Source organism: Euleptes europaea, chromosome 6, assembly GCF_029931775.1.
Source record: "Euleptes europaea isolate rEulEur1 chromosome 6, rEulEur1.hap1, whole genome shotgun sequence".
Lineage (NCBI taxonomy): Eukaryota > Metazoa > Chordata > Lepidosauria > Squamata > Sphaerodactylidae > Euleptes > Euleptes europaea.
This window is the reverse complement of record NC_079317.1, coordinates 16,386,763-16,402,552: the sequence shown is the minus strand read 5'-3', so window position 1 is coordinate 16,402,552 and position 15,790 is coordinate 16,386,763. Positions and strand designations below refer to the sequence as shown.

The window sequence follows — 15,790 nt, the reverse complement described above, 5'->3', positions numbered from 1 at the left end:
CCAAGAGCTGCACTGATATTTTCCAGGATGATAGTTGGTAGCCCACCCTGACCCCCAAAAGAACCAAAGGTTGGGATCTCGGATGAGCCAATTGCCACAAATGCTACCGGATGTGAGCAGGGAAGCATTTGGGGAAAACATCGGTAAACGGTGATACAACTGTTGTGTGGTAGTGTTCATGAGATGGAGATTGGGTTGGAAAGAAGAGTTAAAGGTACCCCAAAGGTAAAAATGGTCAGAACAAGCAGTATAATTGGCTGCATTATTTCCCCACATCTGATCAGCAGCAGTCGTATAAGTCCAGTGGGAAAACAGAGGATTGCTAGCATAACAACAGAAGCACAACCCAGGTAGGTAGCGATGAAAGCGAAACCTTTGGAAAGGAGTACTGTTCCAGTGAGGGTCAGTGGTGGAGGCAAACAGCATGGAGTGGTTCAAATGTTGTAGTTCAGACAGAACCAGTTCAGGAGAGTTAAAGGGAGTAGGCAAAAAGGACATAGCAGAGGCAGAGAGAGGAGGCTCATAAATCAGAGAAACGTTCTTGCCATGAAAAGCAAACATGTAAGAAGCATGACGAACCCATAAGTTCGGAGCAGAGGACTCATGCTTAACCCCCTGCACCCCAGAGCTCAGGAGGCAAAAACACAAGATGATCATAACTGAGTTCACAGTCAGCTGAGCAAAAACAGCAGCCAGAAAGTTCTCTGGGGTCATAGGCAGGTGCTGCTTAGCCAACTCCTGTTGGGCTTGCTCAGACAAGCCTTTGAGGGCCCCCCAAGTTACTGGAGGGCTCGATCTGCGACGACCACGACGCCTCTCGGCCATAGGCTCAGGGTCCGCCAACTGAAGGCGGAAGTGAGGAATCGGGTTGGCTTGAGGACTCGGGTTGGGGAGACTCTGATGCCACGCCATGGAGATCAGGGCGAACACACCGTGCAGGCACCCACAACGGTCCAGTAGATGTTTGGACTGCAGCGTAGCCCCGGCCCCACGTGATGAGAGGCACCGGCCCGTGCCAGCGGGGGTCGGGGAGGCGGCGGTAGCGCACCAGGGGCTGTGGCAGCGGCACGTCAATTTGGAAGTGCCGCTGAGTCCTAGTAACAAATTGTGAATTAAAAGAGAGAAGGTTAAGATGGTTGAGGGTAAAGAGAGCCTGAGCTAGTAGGCCCTCTCTGTCCAAGAGGGAGAGGCCAACTCCCCCTTGTTGTTTCAATTTGTCAAGCTTTCTTGTGAGAGTGCCATTGGCACGTTCCACGATGGCTTGGCCCGTGGAATTATATGGGATGCCAAAGGTATGGCGCACTTGCCACCGATCACAAAAGGCAGCAAAGGCGGAGGAACAATAGGCAGGGCCATTGTCCTGTTTTCAGAGCAGAGGGAACACCCATAACCGAAAAGGCACGAATTAAATGGGCGCAAACGTGCTTAACTTTCTCACCCTTTTGGGGAGTAGCAAACAGGTAACCAGAGTAGGTGTCCACAACCACATGGAGACATTTCCAGGGAGCAAATGAAGAAAACTGAGTAACATCCATTTGCCACAATTGATTGGCTCCAAAACCTCGAGGGTTGACACCAGTGGAAGGAAAGGAAGCCTGTCCAGCACACTGAGGACATTGCTGAATGATGGCAGAGGCTTCTGCAAGGGGCAAGTGAAATTGTTTCGCCAAGGCTTTGGCGTTTTGGTGATGCATGGCATGGCTCTCAATGGGGGAGAGAGCTGCATAGGAAACAAGGGAGTCAGCCCGTGCATTTCCCTCAGAAATAATGCCAGGAAAGGGCTGATGACTGCGGATATGAGCAACAAACAGCAATCCAGTGCGCTTTGCCAATTGATTGCGCAAAGCAATGAACAGACTTAGGAGATTGTCATCACAGGAAGGAGAGACGTAGCTCCCTTCAACCTGAGAAATAACATTACAGACATACAAACTATCGGAGATGAGATTGACTGCATCATGAGGAAAAAGACCAATGTGACAAACATGAAACAAATTTTCAGAAGTATTTGAAAAAGTAAAAAAAAAGGACTAAGCAAAAGAAAAAAATGTGGAAATTTTTTATAATTTCCATTAATTTTAGTATAGAACTGCAAAACGCAAAAATAAAATGGGCCCATACAAAGGGACCCTAAAAGGACAAAAAGTGTTAGAACTGCAGTTGACTTGAGCACAGAAAGTTATTTCCAAGGAACAATAGAACCTTTTAAACAACTAATTCTTTGGTCAGGAGATGCTACTGAAGGTCTTTGCCGTAGCAACGGGAGGGGAGTACAGCGAGTTGGCTGGCATAGAATTGTTGCAACTTTAAGAATGTGAATGTGTTTGTGTGCTGTTTAGGCACACTGAGTGAAGTGTGTAGCAGAGAAACAGAGAGCAGGAGAGAAAAAGAGGGGGAAAGGTTTATGGCATGCAGATCCAGAGGCCAAAGTGCCCTGGGTGTCACACCCACAAAGACAGCATAAACATTCAAATATATACATTTTAATGGCTGGTGGGAAACTTCTGCAGTTATTTGCTTCGATGCAGATGTAGTCCAATTAAACATAGTTACCACTGTAGAATCATTCACATTATTTATACAATCCATTTCTTTCACTGACACTGTAGAATCATTCACATTATTTATACAATCCATTTCTTTCACTGACTTTGTTATTAAGATTCCATCTTACCACGTGTACCATGAGCTGCAGTCTCATGTTCCCACCTTCCTTTGAAGAACTACATTGTAAATTCATTATTTTCTCTACACTATTTGTACATATTATAACCTTCATAACTTCCACCAGAATATGGACATGGGGGTGTCTCCCGGAATGGCCTGGAGAATCTCCCGGAATGGCCTGGAGATTCTCCCGGAATGGCCTGGAGATGTGATTTTTGAGCATCTGGTGCATGCTATTGCCGTTGCAGACACTTATGGATATTTTGGGAGTGTGAGGTGACCTAATAAGTCCACAAAAATGGACTTATAGACATGTGACTGTTGAGTTTTAAAGGCAAAATATTTTTGATCCTGAGGCTGTAAGGTCAATGATAGCCATATTACGAGGGATCATGTTCGGGTTGGGTAAGCCACACTGTAAGGCACCCATTGGTTCGATAATTTTATTGATGGCGCGCAAATCATGCTTTGAACGCCATTTGCCAGATTTTTTTGTTGATGACAAACACTGGAGTATTGTAGGGACTAGTGGAAGGAACCAAATGGCCCTGTTGTAGCTGCTCTGCAACCAGGCGTTGCAGAGCTTCCAATTTTTCACCAGGCAGTGGCCATTGGTCGATCCACACATAATCTGTAGAAAGCCATGATAAGGCAAGGGCACGAGGCTTAGTCATTAGTGACTAAAGTAGCCTCCTATTGAGAGAAAAGGTCTCGCCCCCAAAGATTGACTTTAAGTGGGACGACAATTGGAGTCACGTACCCCACCTGCTGGTCAGTTGTGGTAGTGACAAGGAGAGGCCGAGCACTTTGCTGTGCCGGCGTGGAACCCCCCACCCCCCAGACAGCAGCTGACCGTTCTAGAGGCCAGGAGGGGTCCCAATCCTGAGGGGTGATCACAGAAACATCAGCTCCAGTATCGAGAAGACCCCTTAATTTTTTACCTTGCACCTTATACTCACGGATTGGCTTCTGGTGCCAGATGTTCTCGGTGACCAAGGCAATCTGTAAGGAATCAGAAGAAAAATCCCCCTTGTCCACCTCCGAGTGCGGGAGCGGAACAAGGTGTGCACAGGAAGCACCTTCCTTTAAATCCAAAGGAAGAGTGCTCCAACACTGCAAAACAACAAATACAATTGTCCTGGCCCACAACTTTGTCCGGTGGTACATTGATTCCCTGTTGCTGGGCTGCACAGGTAGGTAAGGCCAGGTATGTGCCAGGAGGAGCCTCAGCACGCATGGAAACAAGGGCAACCTCACCAGGGAGGGTTTGTTGAAGTGCTTGTGCAACATAGAGTTAGGAGTGTTAGCACCACTCCCTCGGTAGGCTCCCCCACCGGGGGCTCGGCACTTATTCCTAAAGTGATTGGGCTTTTGGCAGTGAAAACAGTGAGATGGCATTTTTAAGCCGATTTACAAGACTTGCATATGACTCATTGGGACTTTGTTTCAAGGCAGAGAAAGATTTACGCAGGTGGATCTCCCTCCCACTCTTCGGAAAGATCCAGGTCCCCATTACAGCGGGCTGCCTGGACTGCCAACGCCACTTTTGATCGAGGCGGTGGACAAGCGGGAGAAGGAGATAAGGGAGCCAAAGACGAGGCTGCAGGGAGGAGAGCCGGATAGGGGGGCGGTGTCACCTCCATAGCAGGTTTCAAGAGCATGTTGTCCGCTGGCGTCCCAGCGCAGACAGCTCTATAAACCTTTTGCCAGGCAAGAATATATTGCACTGGTGCATGGGGCTCACCCTTCAAGTCCCTTCCTATCTGCTCCCAGTCCCCTGGTTTGAGAGTGCCTTCCTGGGGATACCAGGGACACTGACAATCAATCTCCCGTAGGAGATCCTTAAGGTCTGCTGTCGACACTGAGTCCCCGTTATGTCTCACCAATTGATAAAGTTCTTCAGCATGCTTTACCTGCTCTGAAGATAATGTTTCACCCATACTTACCAATGGGGGCCGAAGCCGAGGGGGCCGATGAGCCGTGGGAGCCAAAGAGCTGAGAGTACTCGTAAACCTTTTCCAGTCGTGGTAAGCAGGCGAGACCCAGTGAATCACGTCGAATCACGTCGGCGGCACCAGATGTGGGAATTGAGAGAATGAAGACAAAGACTCGGTGTCAAGGAAAACAGACCTCTGGTCACAGAGCTGCGCTTTATTTATAGGAAGTAGTAAATAATCTGCTTGTAACTTGCAACTGTTGTAAGTAACCATGGCAGCGGCAGAGATAGCAGGAACTAGAAGCCTTTGTCTATTGTTCTAAACCCCTCTGCTGAGGGGCAGCCTAACTGACGCAGTACGCCTGACTAGCCCAAGGCCTTGTGTGGTACGGTGGTATGCCAACCCGTCGGGAGCAAGGCCTTGGGTATGCTATGGCAATGCCCTGACGGTGGTCTGCCAGCCCGTCAGGAACAAGGCCTTGTGGCTAGGTGGTGGTGTGCCAGCCCACCTATAGGCTACCTATAGGCCACGTACCCTACAGTCCAGTAGCACCTTAAGGACTTTTTAAAAAACAGAAGTCATCAGAAAACAAGCACCTAATCTGTAAAAGAAAACTGTCGTATCACCAATTAAAGGCTTGTGTTTGGACTTAAGTCTTGAAGGTGCCACTGGACCCTTGCCCTTTTCTGCTGCTAGTGACAGACAGGCAGGGCTACCCATCCTGATCTAGATCAAGAAAATTAGTGATACTTTAAACCAGGGCGGCCAGGAGAAGGGGGGAAAGCCAGGCTGCAGTGAAATCTAGTGAAATAAAGGTGATGTGTGTTGTCATGGCATCCCTCTCCCCTCCCCCCCCTCCTCCTCCTCTCCGGCGGCCAAGGACTGACTCATTCTTCCCCTCGGTCCCGTCTCGCGAGACTCGGATCCGCCTTGTAAACGCGATGTCCTTTTGGGCGCTGGTAGTTTTTTCGGAGAGGGGGGAGAGAGCGAGAGCGAGAGAGAACAAAGGGGGCGGTAACGAGGGCAACCCAATGAGTGGCGGGCGGGGGCGACCAACGAGGGCGACGGACGCTGGAGCCAATCGCGCGGCGGAGCGGGCGTGGCCTCCCCGGCGGCTGATTGATCCCAGCCTTGGCGACGGCGTCGTTCAGTCGGAGCGAGAACATTCTAGAGGTAGGTGCTCGGCGGCCATTGCGAGCCCCGCCCCTCCCCCTCCATTTCTGTCGATGGTGCCGCCGCCGCGGCAGGCTTGCTCTGCGCGCGCGCGCGGGCCCGTCCCACCCCTCCCCCACCTCTCTCCCTTTGTAAAAAAAAATATTTTTTAACACAACGATGCTCCTTCCTCTGACTTGTGTGTGTGTTCCCTCCCGCCAGAGTGACCGGCCCGGCTGCTCCCGCTGAACCCCGCCCGCCTCAGGACGCTCGGACCCCCCCCTCCCCTCTTCCTGGCGGTTGCGGCGCCCGCCTCCTCCGCCTCGCACCGGATATAAGCCACAGCCGTCCGGGAGTTCGGTCGGACCCCCCCCTCCTTCTTTTTCTTCTTCTTTTTTTTTCTTCTTCCTCACACCGATTCGGCTTCGTCACAGCCCGGGGCGAGCAGCGTTGGGTTTATGTCTGTATTGGACGAAAACGGTGAGTGGAGTGGGGGGGGGGAGGTGACATACGGGCAATCCGGGCGTGTGAGGATGCTTCCACGGGTGGGGGTGTGGGGGGGGAGGGAGCTCCCGTTCCCTCATGTTTGAGATTATGGGATGGATTGGCGGCTTTTTTGGGGGGGGCTGTTTCCTCATGTTTGAGATTATGGGATGGATTGACGGCTTTTTTGGGGGGGAGCTCAGTTTCCTCGTGTTTGAGGTTATGGGATGGATTGACGGCTTTTTGGGGGGGCTGTTTCCTCATGTTTGAAATTATGGGATGGATTGACGGGTTTTTTTTGGGGGGGAGCTCAGTTTCCTCATGTTTGAGGTTATGGGATGGATTGACGGCTATTTGGGGACTGTTCCCTCATGTTTGAAATTATGGGATGGATTGACGGCTTTTTTGGGGGGGGAGCTCAGTTTCCTCATGTTTGAAATTATGGGATGGATTGACGGGTTTTTTTAGGGGGGAGCTCAGTTTCCTCATGTTTGAAATTATGGGATGGATTGACGGTTTTTTTTAGGGGGGGAGCTCAGTTTCCTCATGTTTGAGGTTATGGGATGGATTGACGGCTTTTGGGGGGCTGTTTCCTCATGCTTGAAATTATGGGATGGATTGACGGGTTTTTTTTAGGGGGGGAGCTCAGTTTCCTCATGTTTGAGGTTATGGGATGGGTTGGTGGTTGGGGGAGCTGTGAGGGTCTGAGCCTACTGTGAGGAGAGCCGGCCGGGGAGCAAGGCGCATTTTAGGAGGAGGAGTTTCTCTTCTCTTTCTCCCTCTCCCCCCCCCGGTGGTTCTAAATTTCGGGTTAAAAAAATATGAGCGGGTTACGGACGCCACGTCCATTTTGTGCTGTCTAAATAGTCCTCGGGGGGGGGGGACGGAGAGGGTGGTTGGAATGGGGGGGGAAGGTGGGGCTGCTTTGTATGTTGCGGGAGGAGAGGGAGTCGCGCCCGCTTTTGCGGCCGTTTTTTTCCTTCCTCCTGCCGCGCACGCCCCCCCCTCCGTTTCCCCGACAAGATGGCGGCTGCCAGGCCCTCCGCGCCTCCCTCCCTCGTGATGCGGGGCGAAGGGGGGGGGCTGGAGGCCGGCGTTGGGGGGGAGGGGGAGGGAGAACGGGGCGGGAGGGGCGGCGCGCGCCCGGCCCTCTGTGGCGCAGTTCCTAAACCCGCAGCGTGCGAAGCTGCGCGGGGGGGGGGGTTGGAGGGGGAAAGGGGCCTGGCGCTGGCTCTTGTTTGTTGGGGGGGGGATGGGAGCCAGGCCATCGGTCGGGGAAGAGGGGGGGGGTTGCCCAGAGAGAGAGAGAGGGGCGCGTGCGCGACACGTTGCCACCGCCTGGCGTTTAAGGCTGACTCAGTGCTTTAATTGCTGCATTTCTGAGTCATTCTAACGCGGGGAGAGGAGGGAGGCTGGGGTGGGGGGGGAAGAGAGAAAAGGAAGTGGTGTTTATTACTCGGCTGCTTCACGCTGAATGACTCTGTGGCCCGACAGGTTGGGAAGGGGGGAAGCAGCAAATCATTCTTCATCACCCTTCTCCCCCTTTTTTCAGTAGAGGTGTCCCGTCCCCCCTCCCAATTTCTTTGTGAGGTGTTGTCTTTAATGCTGCTGCAGGCATGTGTTAAGGTCATCTGGTGGATGGGGTGAGGGAAGCTCCATGCTGGAGACATAGGGCCTTTGTCTCATCATCGTCCGATAAAAGGTTTTCTGTTTGGAAGTTCTGGAAGAAACCAGCTTGATTCTCTAGAACAGAAACACAGGCAGCTGACTCTGTCACAGGCAGTTTCTGTAATGACGTACGTGTCCAGATTTCTTGTAAATGCTGCACTTAACTCTTGCGGCCTAATTGGTGGCATCATCCTAGTGCACCATGAGAATGCAGCTAGGTCATTTCAGAGGCTGCAAGATTTTATATGACATTTTTACTTGTATAACTGGGAATCTTCATAGGTTCGCATTTGTTTCTGTGTGTATTACTTTGGTTTGGAACTGTGCACCCTTTCAGCATAAAAAAAAGCTGCCAAAGCTGTAGTGCAGAGCTTCCCAAACTGCTGCAAGGAGCACTTGGTGCTCCATGAAACATGTCCTGGTGCTCCGTGAAGAGATTGGAAAGGAAAATACCACTGTCATTTGGTTTAATATATAGGCGCTAGGTCAAAATTAGTGCTCCATGATGAATTTCTCTCCTGAAAAGGGATCCATGACTCAAAACGTTTTGGAAACTCTGCTGTAGTGGATATGTTTGGCAAAAAGAGCCCTTCTAAGCTGACTTAAACATTAGTTAATGCTAATTGGTTGACTATTGAGACACATGGGAAACAATGTTACTGTTAAAGTCCAAAAAAGTTGAACTTTAACAGTAACATTGCACTGTAATTAACTCACCATTGTTTCAAATAAATGGAACTCTGGACAGTAAACAAGTAGATATAAGCTGATCTTGCTTTTTGAGTTACTTGGTTATTATCCCTCAACACCCCTCCCTCCCCCCAAGCACCAGACCCTTTCTATGGTGGTGCCTCTCAGTGTGTTGTAATACTGCCTTTTTAAAAGGTTCTGTAAGCTGTTTAGTACCAGCAGTGTTAGGATTTGGAAGGTAAAATGCACACATGCTATCTTTTCTCACCGTTTGTATTCTTGGGATGACAAAAATGATACTGTAGGAAAAAATGAGAATTTGCTAGTGGGGCTACAAAAAATTTTTTAAGCTAAAGTAATGTCTGCAGTATTATTAAAATTAAACTTTTTGTTTTGTTACCCTTGCAGAGCTGTTGCGCAGCCATTGGTACCTGTATTGGGGAAATATAGCATACAAACAAGAACCACACAGCCTCGGTGGCGAAAATTTTTTCATGTCAGAGACCGAGAACTCTTGCAGTCGTTTATGTCATCACGTCTTCTCCAGACAGAAGATACCAAAAAGTTGCAATCAAAGATCTCTGCATCTTATTGATAAAGCTACTAATAAGCCAAAATGTCTGTCAATGTCAACCGCAGTGTTTCAGATCAGTTCTATCGCTACAAAATGCCCCGTCTGATTGCTAAGGTAGCTGCCCTGCTACTTAATACAAAACTTTGTGGCATATTTAAAATTTCTGATACTCCTTAGTGTACTTGCTTACCATATTTATCTCTTCCTAGGTTGAGGGCAAAGGAAATGGGATAAAGACAGTTATAGTCAACATGGTTGACGTTGCAAAGGCGCTTAATCGGCCTCCTACGTGTAAGTTTTGTAGTAGTATTCCTAGACTTCTTTTTTAGTTCAGAAATACATTACGTAGAAATATCAAGTGTGCTGTGTTACAGAATGAAGTGCAAATTTGAACTGCACAGACAGATTTTCAGGTTCTCTCTTTCCAATTGCTGCTTCCCTTAGAAGTGCAAAGGTGGGGTTTAGAGTTGTGCAGCTGCTGCTCATGCAACTTAATTTCATTTCCAGAGCCAGTAGCTTTTAAGACAAGAAGAAGACAGCTCTGTGCAGCCGGATGTGAGAGCGACCAATCCTGATGTGTGCTGAGCTTTGTTGCTGACTAAACTAGTTCTTGGCTAATCATTTCTCGTCCTTATTACGGCCCCCATCCCACACAGCTCTTGTCACTACAGATCCTGTGATCCCCAACATAGTCTTTCTTGGTTGTGGAAGCGAGTTTCTGGGGGTTTTTCACCAGTTGAAAAAACTAATTGAATCTAACCCTGTGGTTAATGCAAAATAATGACGAAACACAGTACAGTGTGTTTTTATCAGCTGTGATGTGTAGATTACCACAGACAACGGGAATTTGCAGGCTAGTTTTCAGAGAGTTGGTAAAACCATCTGTATTAAAGAGTGAAGTCTTGTAAAGTGGGGAAGTGATGTATTTTATCTGTGTGGTTAAAGGTATTAGGAAACTTAATGAATGTCTCATCAGCTGTAGGTACGAATGGGGTCAGGAAGACAAGTTATTGTAGAACCTAATGAGTGTTTTTTCCCCCTCTGTATATTCTCTTGAAAGATCCCACCAAATTTTTTGGTTGTGAACTGGGAGCGCAGACCCAGTTTGATGTTAAGAATGACCGTTACATTGTCAATGGATCTCATGAGGCGAATAAGCTACAAGACATGTTGGATGGGTTCATTAAAAAATTTGTTCTCTGTCCTGAGTGTGAGAATCCTGAAACTGATCTGGTAAGTCTTGTGTTCAGAATGTGAATAAGACGCAGTCCAAATTACCAACAAACCAATTGCAAGCCTGATACCTGCTTCATGCTGATAATCATTTATAAATTAAGTCAAGAGTATTTGTTTGTAAAGCTTTTCTCCAACCCAAGCTCTAATATTTGAACTGGCATACAAGACAGCAGTTTTGCATTGGTTAAGTTTTATACTTGAAGGACTGTACATGGTTCTAGTTACTCTTCAACAGTTATAGGATGTGTATCATAAGTAGAAAGGAGTTTTATTAGATATTTTAATTTGTTTGTGAAGCAAACATTAAAAATTTTCTTCCTTGGCAGCATGTCAATCCTAGGAAACAAACTATTGGTAACTCTTGCAAAGCCTGTGGCTATCGAGGCATGCTTGACACAAACCATAAACTCTGCACGTTCATCCTCAAAAACCCACCTGGTAAGTAACACATTAGTCCTGGTTTTTGGTACTGGCATAACAATTAAAGTAAATAGACTTGCAGAACATAGGTGGCTGCAGCTTGGTATTTCAGACATACTTGTTTTTTTGAGGCAAACATCTTAACTAATAGCAAGCCGGCATTGCCATCATGATCCACTAATACTGTCTGGATGACTTCTTAATGCAAGCAACACTCTGTGGTTGATATCTAGTTGTCTGCCTCAATTTTAAGCTTGCTAAAGTAAACTTAGTCTTTCCTATTCTACAGGTCTCTGTAGGTGAGGTTGTCTGTTATGTAGACTCTGACATTCTCAGTTTCTTGTATTTTTTATGAACATGCATTCTGATAGCAAATAACTGCTTTTTTAGCTGTGCGGTATTGCCACTACAAATGATTTCTGTTTTGCAACTAAAATGTGACCAAGTTTTGCTAACAGTTCAAGCTGTGTTGTATCTCAACAATTCTGGAAGGCTAGCAGTTACTAAAACAAAAAGGGTGTCACGAACACTTAGTGCCATCAGTAAATAATTTGTTCTGGGGTCTGAACACTTGTTGGTAGATATGTTGACGTAACTGTAGTGAGTGAGCATATGAATGTTACTTTATCCTGCAGAGCCTGCTGTTTAATGAAACAATTGACCCATGCTCGGGGAGGGGCCGTGGCTCAGCAGCAGAGTATCTGCTTTGCAAGCAGAAGGTCCCAGGTTTCATCCCTGGCATCCCCAGTAAGGATCAGGTGATGGGAAAGACCTCAGCCTGAGACCTTGGAGAGCCACTGCTGGTCTGGGTAGACCATATTGACTTTGATGGACTGATGGTCTGATTAATGCAGCTTCATGTGTGTAATGGATAGTATAGTATTATACTGGATAGTATAATAGTACAGATGGAAGTCTAAAGCTATTTGCTGTGTGTGAAAGTTGTGTTGATTGTAGTTTAACTCAAATATGTCTTTGCACTCTTGTTAGAACCTGGTTCAGTGCCCCAAAGGAGGAGTAGGGTTAATTTGGGTGGTTACAAGAAGGGCATACATGAGAATTACCATGAGACTAAAATTACCATGAGATCCAGCAGCTGCAAGACACAATAATATGTTAATAGGCAGCACACTTTATTCCAAATAGACCGTTGTGTGTTAACCTTGCACAAAGCATTACGACTGAGACTAAATGCCAACTTCAGTCAAATGCTCTTTCCCCAAGCAGAAAGTTCTAGACTGTATTTAGAGTAGGTAGCTGAGAGGTAGAGAGTTAGGTAGCTGAGACTAAACCATCAAAAGCTAGCAAAGGCTCAAGTGTTGCTGTTCAAAACCAACTGGAGACTCTTGTGTCTACAGAGAGCAGTGACACTGGTACAGGCAAGAAAGAGAAAGAAAAGAAGAATCGAAAAGGCAAAGATAAAGAGAATGGCTCTGTGTCTAACACTGAGACTCCGCCACCGCAGTCAGCGCCGCCGGAAGAGCTGAGCCCTCCAACTGTAGCTGTGAGTAGATGTGGCTTCTTCCACATGCAGGAAGCGTTTGTAGTCTTGTCATAAATAGCAAATCATAAGCAAAAAGCAGTGTGTTGGGCCAGTAAGTGAAAAAAATTGAGTTGCTGTATGAAAGCGACTTTTGCTATTAACCTTCTAAACATCTTCACAGGAGGATGACGACGATGACTGGGGTGAAGACACAACCGAAGAAGCCCAGAGGCGCAGAATGGATGAAATCAGTGATCATGCAAAAGTCCTCACGCTTACGGATGATCTGGAAAGAACCGTTGAAGAGAGAGTCAACATACTTTTTGACTTTGTTAAGGTAAAAGCACCTTCGTGTATGGTCTGTCATATCTTCTGACTCCACCCCCCCCCCCAACTCCCTTCAGCGTATTGGACTGAAATGGCGTAACCTTAATTAGACTGGTGGCGAAATCATTTGAGACCCAGCCACTAGACTAAACCTGTGTTAATAAATTCCTTTAAAGCATAGACTGCTTTGCTGATACGTTGAGGCGTAGTGGCATTTAATTTAGCAAAACCACTTGTTTCCCCAGAAAAAGAAGGAAGAAGGTGTCATAGAGACTTCGGACAAGGATATTGTAGCAGAAGCAGAGAGGCTGGACGTCAAAGCTATGGGCCCTCTGGTTTTGACTGAAGTCCTCTTTGATGCAAAGATAAGAGAACAAATAAAGAAATACAGGCGGCATTTCTTGCGTGTAAGTTCTGCTGATCATTTTTCAAAGTTTTTGCTTGGCTGAAGCATCTTACAGATTTGGGAATTATATGGGGTACTCCTACTTGCCAATCGGTTGATCTGCTTGTAGCACTTTGATACGTACAGAGATGAGCTGCTGATTGTCTAAACATCCTTTCTCAGTTTTGCCACAACAACAAGAAAGCTCAGAGATACCTTCTTCATGGCCTGGAATGTGTAGTAGCCATGCATCAGACTCAGTTGATTAATAAAATTCCACATATCCTGAAAGAAATGTATGATGCAGATCTTCTGGAAGAAGAAGTCATTCTGGGCTGGGCAGAAAAGGTTTGTGTTAAGTAATCTCTTAATGGATTTTTAAATCAGTAGTATAAATTTAGTAAATTCTTGGCTTTGAGATGTGGGAACATGAGTTTTGGGCTTAGTGGAGCTGAGAGTCACATTAAGCTCCACATCAGCAGCCTCTCCAGGCCTCTAGGAAGGAGGCTGACTTTCTGAAAAAGAATATGAGAGAACTTTGTTCTTTGCCTGGAGAATCTTCTCAGCTGAAATGTAGACTGCATCCTGTGGGTTATAGCTATAGAGCTGGAGAAGGAATGCTGGAGTGGGAAGGGAAGCCTCAATTCTGCAATGCCATATTTAAGTGGCTTCCTGTGAAGCATCCAAGTTGTTGATAATAGGACCTCTGCAAGTTCTATTATCAAGTGCCCAGGTGGAGAAATAATATCTGCAAGAAGGGTTGTAGAAGATTGGCCAACTCATGCATTTCAAGACAGCAGAAGTCTTTGCTGGTGACCTCTTAGTGGATGTTTTAGACTAGTTCAGGTCTTATCTCTGGATCCCAGATGAACCTAGCAGTAATCGCATGTATAGCCCATGCAGCTATGTGTAAAACATGGTAGGGAAATGCCTATACATGGTGTTGTAGATATGCTTTTTTAACAAGAACAGGGAGTACACGATAAGCGAAAGGCAAAAAGTAATGATTGTGAAATGATCACCATGTAGTGAAGCACATGGACCATGTCATTTTTATTAAGATTCCTATGGCACTTCGCTTTGGTTATTTTGATATTGGACACAAAATGTTATTGTAATTTTAAAACTTGGTATAAACTTGATTATGCATGATATACTCATAGTAACAAGCTTGTTTAATTGGTAAGGCCAATTGGTCCATGCGCTTCACTACTCGATTGCTTCACAATCATTACTTGGTTTTGTAGGTAAACAGGCGGTATTAATATTAAGTCACCAATGTTACATAACCGTCCCTTGTAGGCCTCAAAAAAATATGTCTCTAAAGAGCTTGCCAAAGAAATTCGTGTCAAAGCAGAGCCATTCATTAAGTGGCTGAAAGAAGCTGAAGAGGAGTCATCTGGTAATGAGGAGGAAGAAGATGAAGATGAAAATATTGAGGTAAGACCACGGGGGGAGACCCCAGTTAACTGAAATCTGTTTGTGTAGGGAATTGTTCAAAAAAATTGTGATGTTGGAAACTAAATGAGTTCCACCATTATCACACAAAGCTTGTCTCAGGCTGGTTTTAGTACCATTGGAGGGAGTGGGCCCCGTGGCACAGAGTGATAAGCTGCAGTACTGCAGTCAAAAGCTCTGCTCACTACCTGACTGATCCCGACGGAGTTGGTTTCGGGTAGCCAGCTCAAGGTTGACTCAGTCTTCCATCCTTCCGAGGTCGGTGAAATGAGTACTCAGATTGCTGGGGGTAAAGTGTAGATGACTAGGGAAGGCAATGGCAAATCACCCTGTAAAGATAGTCATCCTAGGAAATATTGGGATGTGATGTCACCTCATGGGTCAGTAATGACTCGGTGCTTGCACCTTTACCTAATGTGCCCAGCAGTTCAGAATTGGCCCCCAGCCCCCTTTTTCCCTTTAGTTTATTGTGATGGATGGGGGAAGCAGGTTTGACAGTGGGTGTCGGGAATACAGGACTACACTCCCTGTGCCTTGAGCTGGTTCAATTGCATTGTAAATCAAGAGGTCCCATTTGCAGCCCCTTCACATAGAAAGTACCCAGGCTGGATGCAGTTGCCTCAGAACATGTGAGACAGCACTCTACTTATTCTTGCAGGTGGTGTACTCCAAAACAGCCAGTGTACCTAAAGTCGAAACTGTGAAGCCTGCAAACAAGGATGATGATATTGATATTGATGCTATTTAAAGTGAACCAACTTAGTTCCCAGTGTTAACACTGCTTACCTCTCTGGATCTCTTGCCAGAAGTGCAACATGTGTGCACAAGCTACATCGTGCTACACGTCTTTTGAACTCAAAAAAAAAATTCTATCTTACCATGACTGGTATTGTAATTAAGCTTAAACAGATGAGAGGAGTTAATACACCAGCAAACCGATCCTGGTTTGCTGAACAGCATGTTTCTTTTAAACTTGTCTTGGACATAAATACTTGGAACACATTTATACAGTTGTGAAAAATAAAGGATTTGGTTTTGGAATCTTCAATTGTGGGCTTCTCCTGGTTATTCTTTGACAGTGAATTCATGGGCAATATGCAAGCTTTCTTTTTGCCAGGACTCCTACTTCCAGCACTTCCTTTTATGACCAATAACCCCAAACGATACTATGTCAGGTGGGTTTTAATGGCTAGATCATGTGCCCAAAGGTTGCAGGTTTAGCTCTTATCCAAGTGGCTTCTTCCCCACCACCACCACTGTCCCTCTTTTTCCACATAGGAGTAAATGACATCAAATCATTTCAATTGGGA

General features: G+C 46.5%; 1 protein-coding gene and 1 non-coding gene across 2 annotated transcripts; both read left to right on the top strand.

Annotated features, from left to right (window-relative positions):
* The first annotated feature begins 6,141 nt into the window (after positions 1-6,141).
* EIF5 (eukaryotic translation initiation factor 5) lies at positions 6,142-15,528 on the top strand. Its single transcript, XM_056851038.1, has 11 exons — positions 6,142-6,236; positions 9,006-9,285; positions 9,381-9,462; positions 10,232-10,404; positions 10,734-10,845; positions 12,186-12,331; positions 12,492-12,647; positions 12,883-13,044; positions 13,206-13,370; positions 14,325-14,462; positions 15,139-15,528. The coding sequence occupies exons 2-11, from the start codon at positions 9,214-9,216 to the stop codon at positions 15,226-15,228; spliced, it is 1,296 nt and encodes a 431-aa protein (XP_056707016.1). The 5' UTR covers positions 6,142-6,236; positions 9,006-9,213; the 3' UTR covers positions 15,229-15,528.
* On the top strand, positions 11,034-11,158 carry LOC130479848 (small nucleolar RNA SNORA28). The gene has a single exon (XR_008933395.1). It is a non-coding gene; the product is annotated as a small nucleolar RNA SNORA28 (small nucleolar RNA).
* Positions 15,529-15,790: the final 262 nt, after the last annotated feature.

Bases quoted from the DNA above. Each gene is read 5' to 3' on its own strand.
- EIF5 (XM_056851038.1), top strand. From the start codon at position 9,214: ATGTCTGTCAATGTCAACCGCAGTGTTTCAGATCAGTTCTATCGCTAC. The intron at 12,648-12,882 runs GTAAAAGCACCT...TTGTTTCCCCAG, and splicing joins TACTTTTTGACTTTGTTAAG to AAAAAGAAGGAAGAAGGTGT. The intron at 13,045-13,205 runs GTAAGTTCTGCT...ATCCTTTCTCAG, and splicing joins ACAGGCGGCATTTCTTGCGT to TTTTGCCACAACAACAAGAA.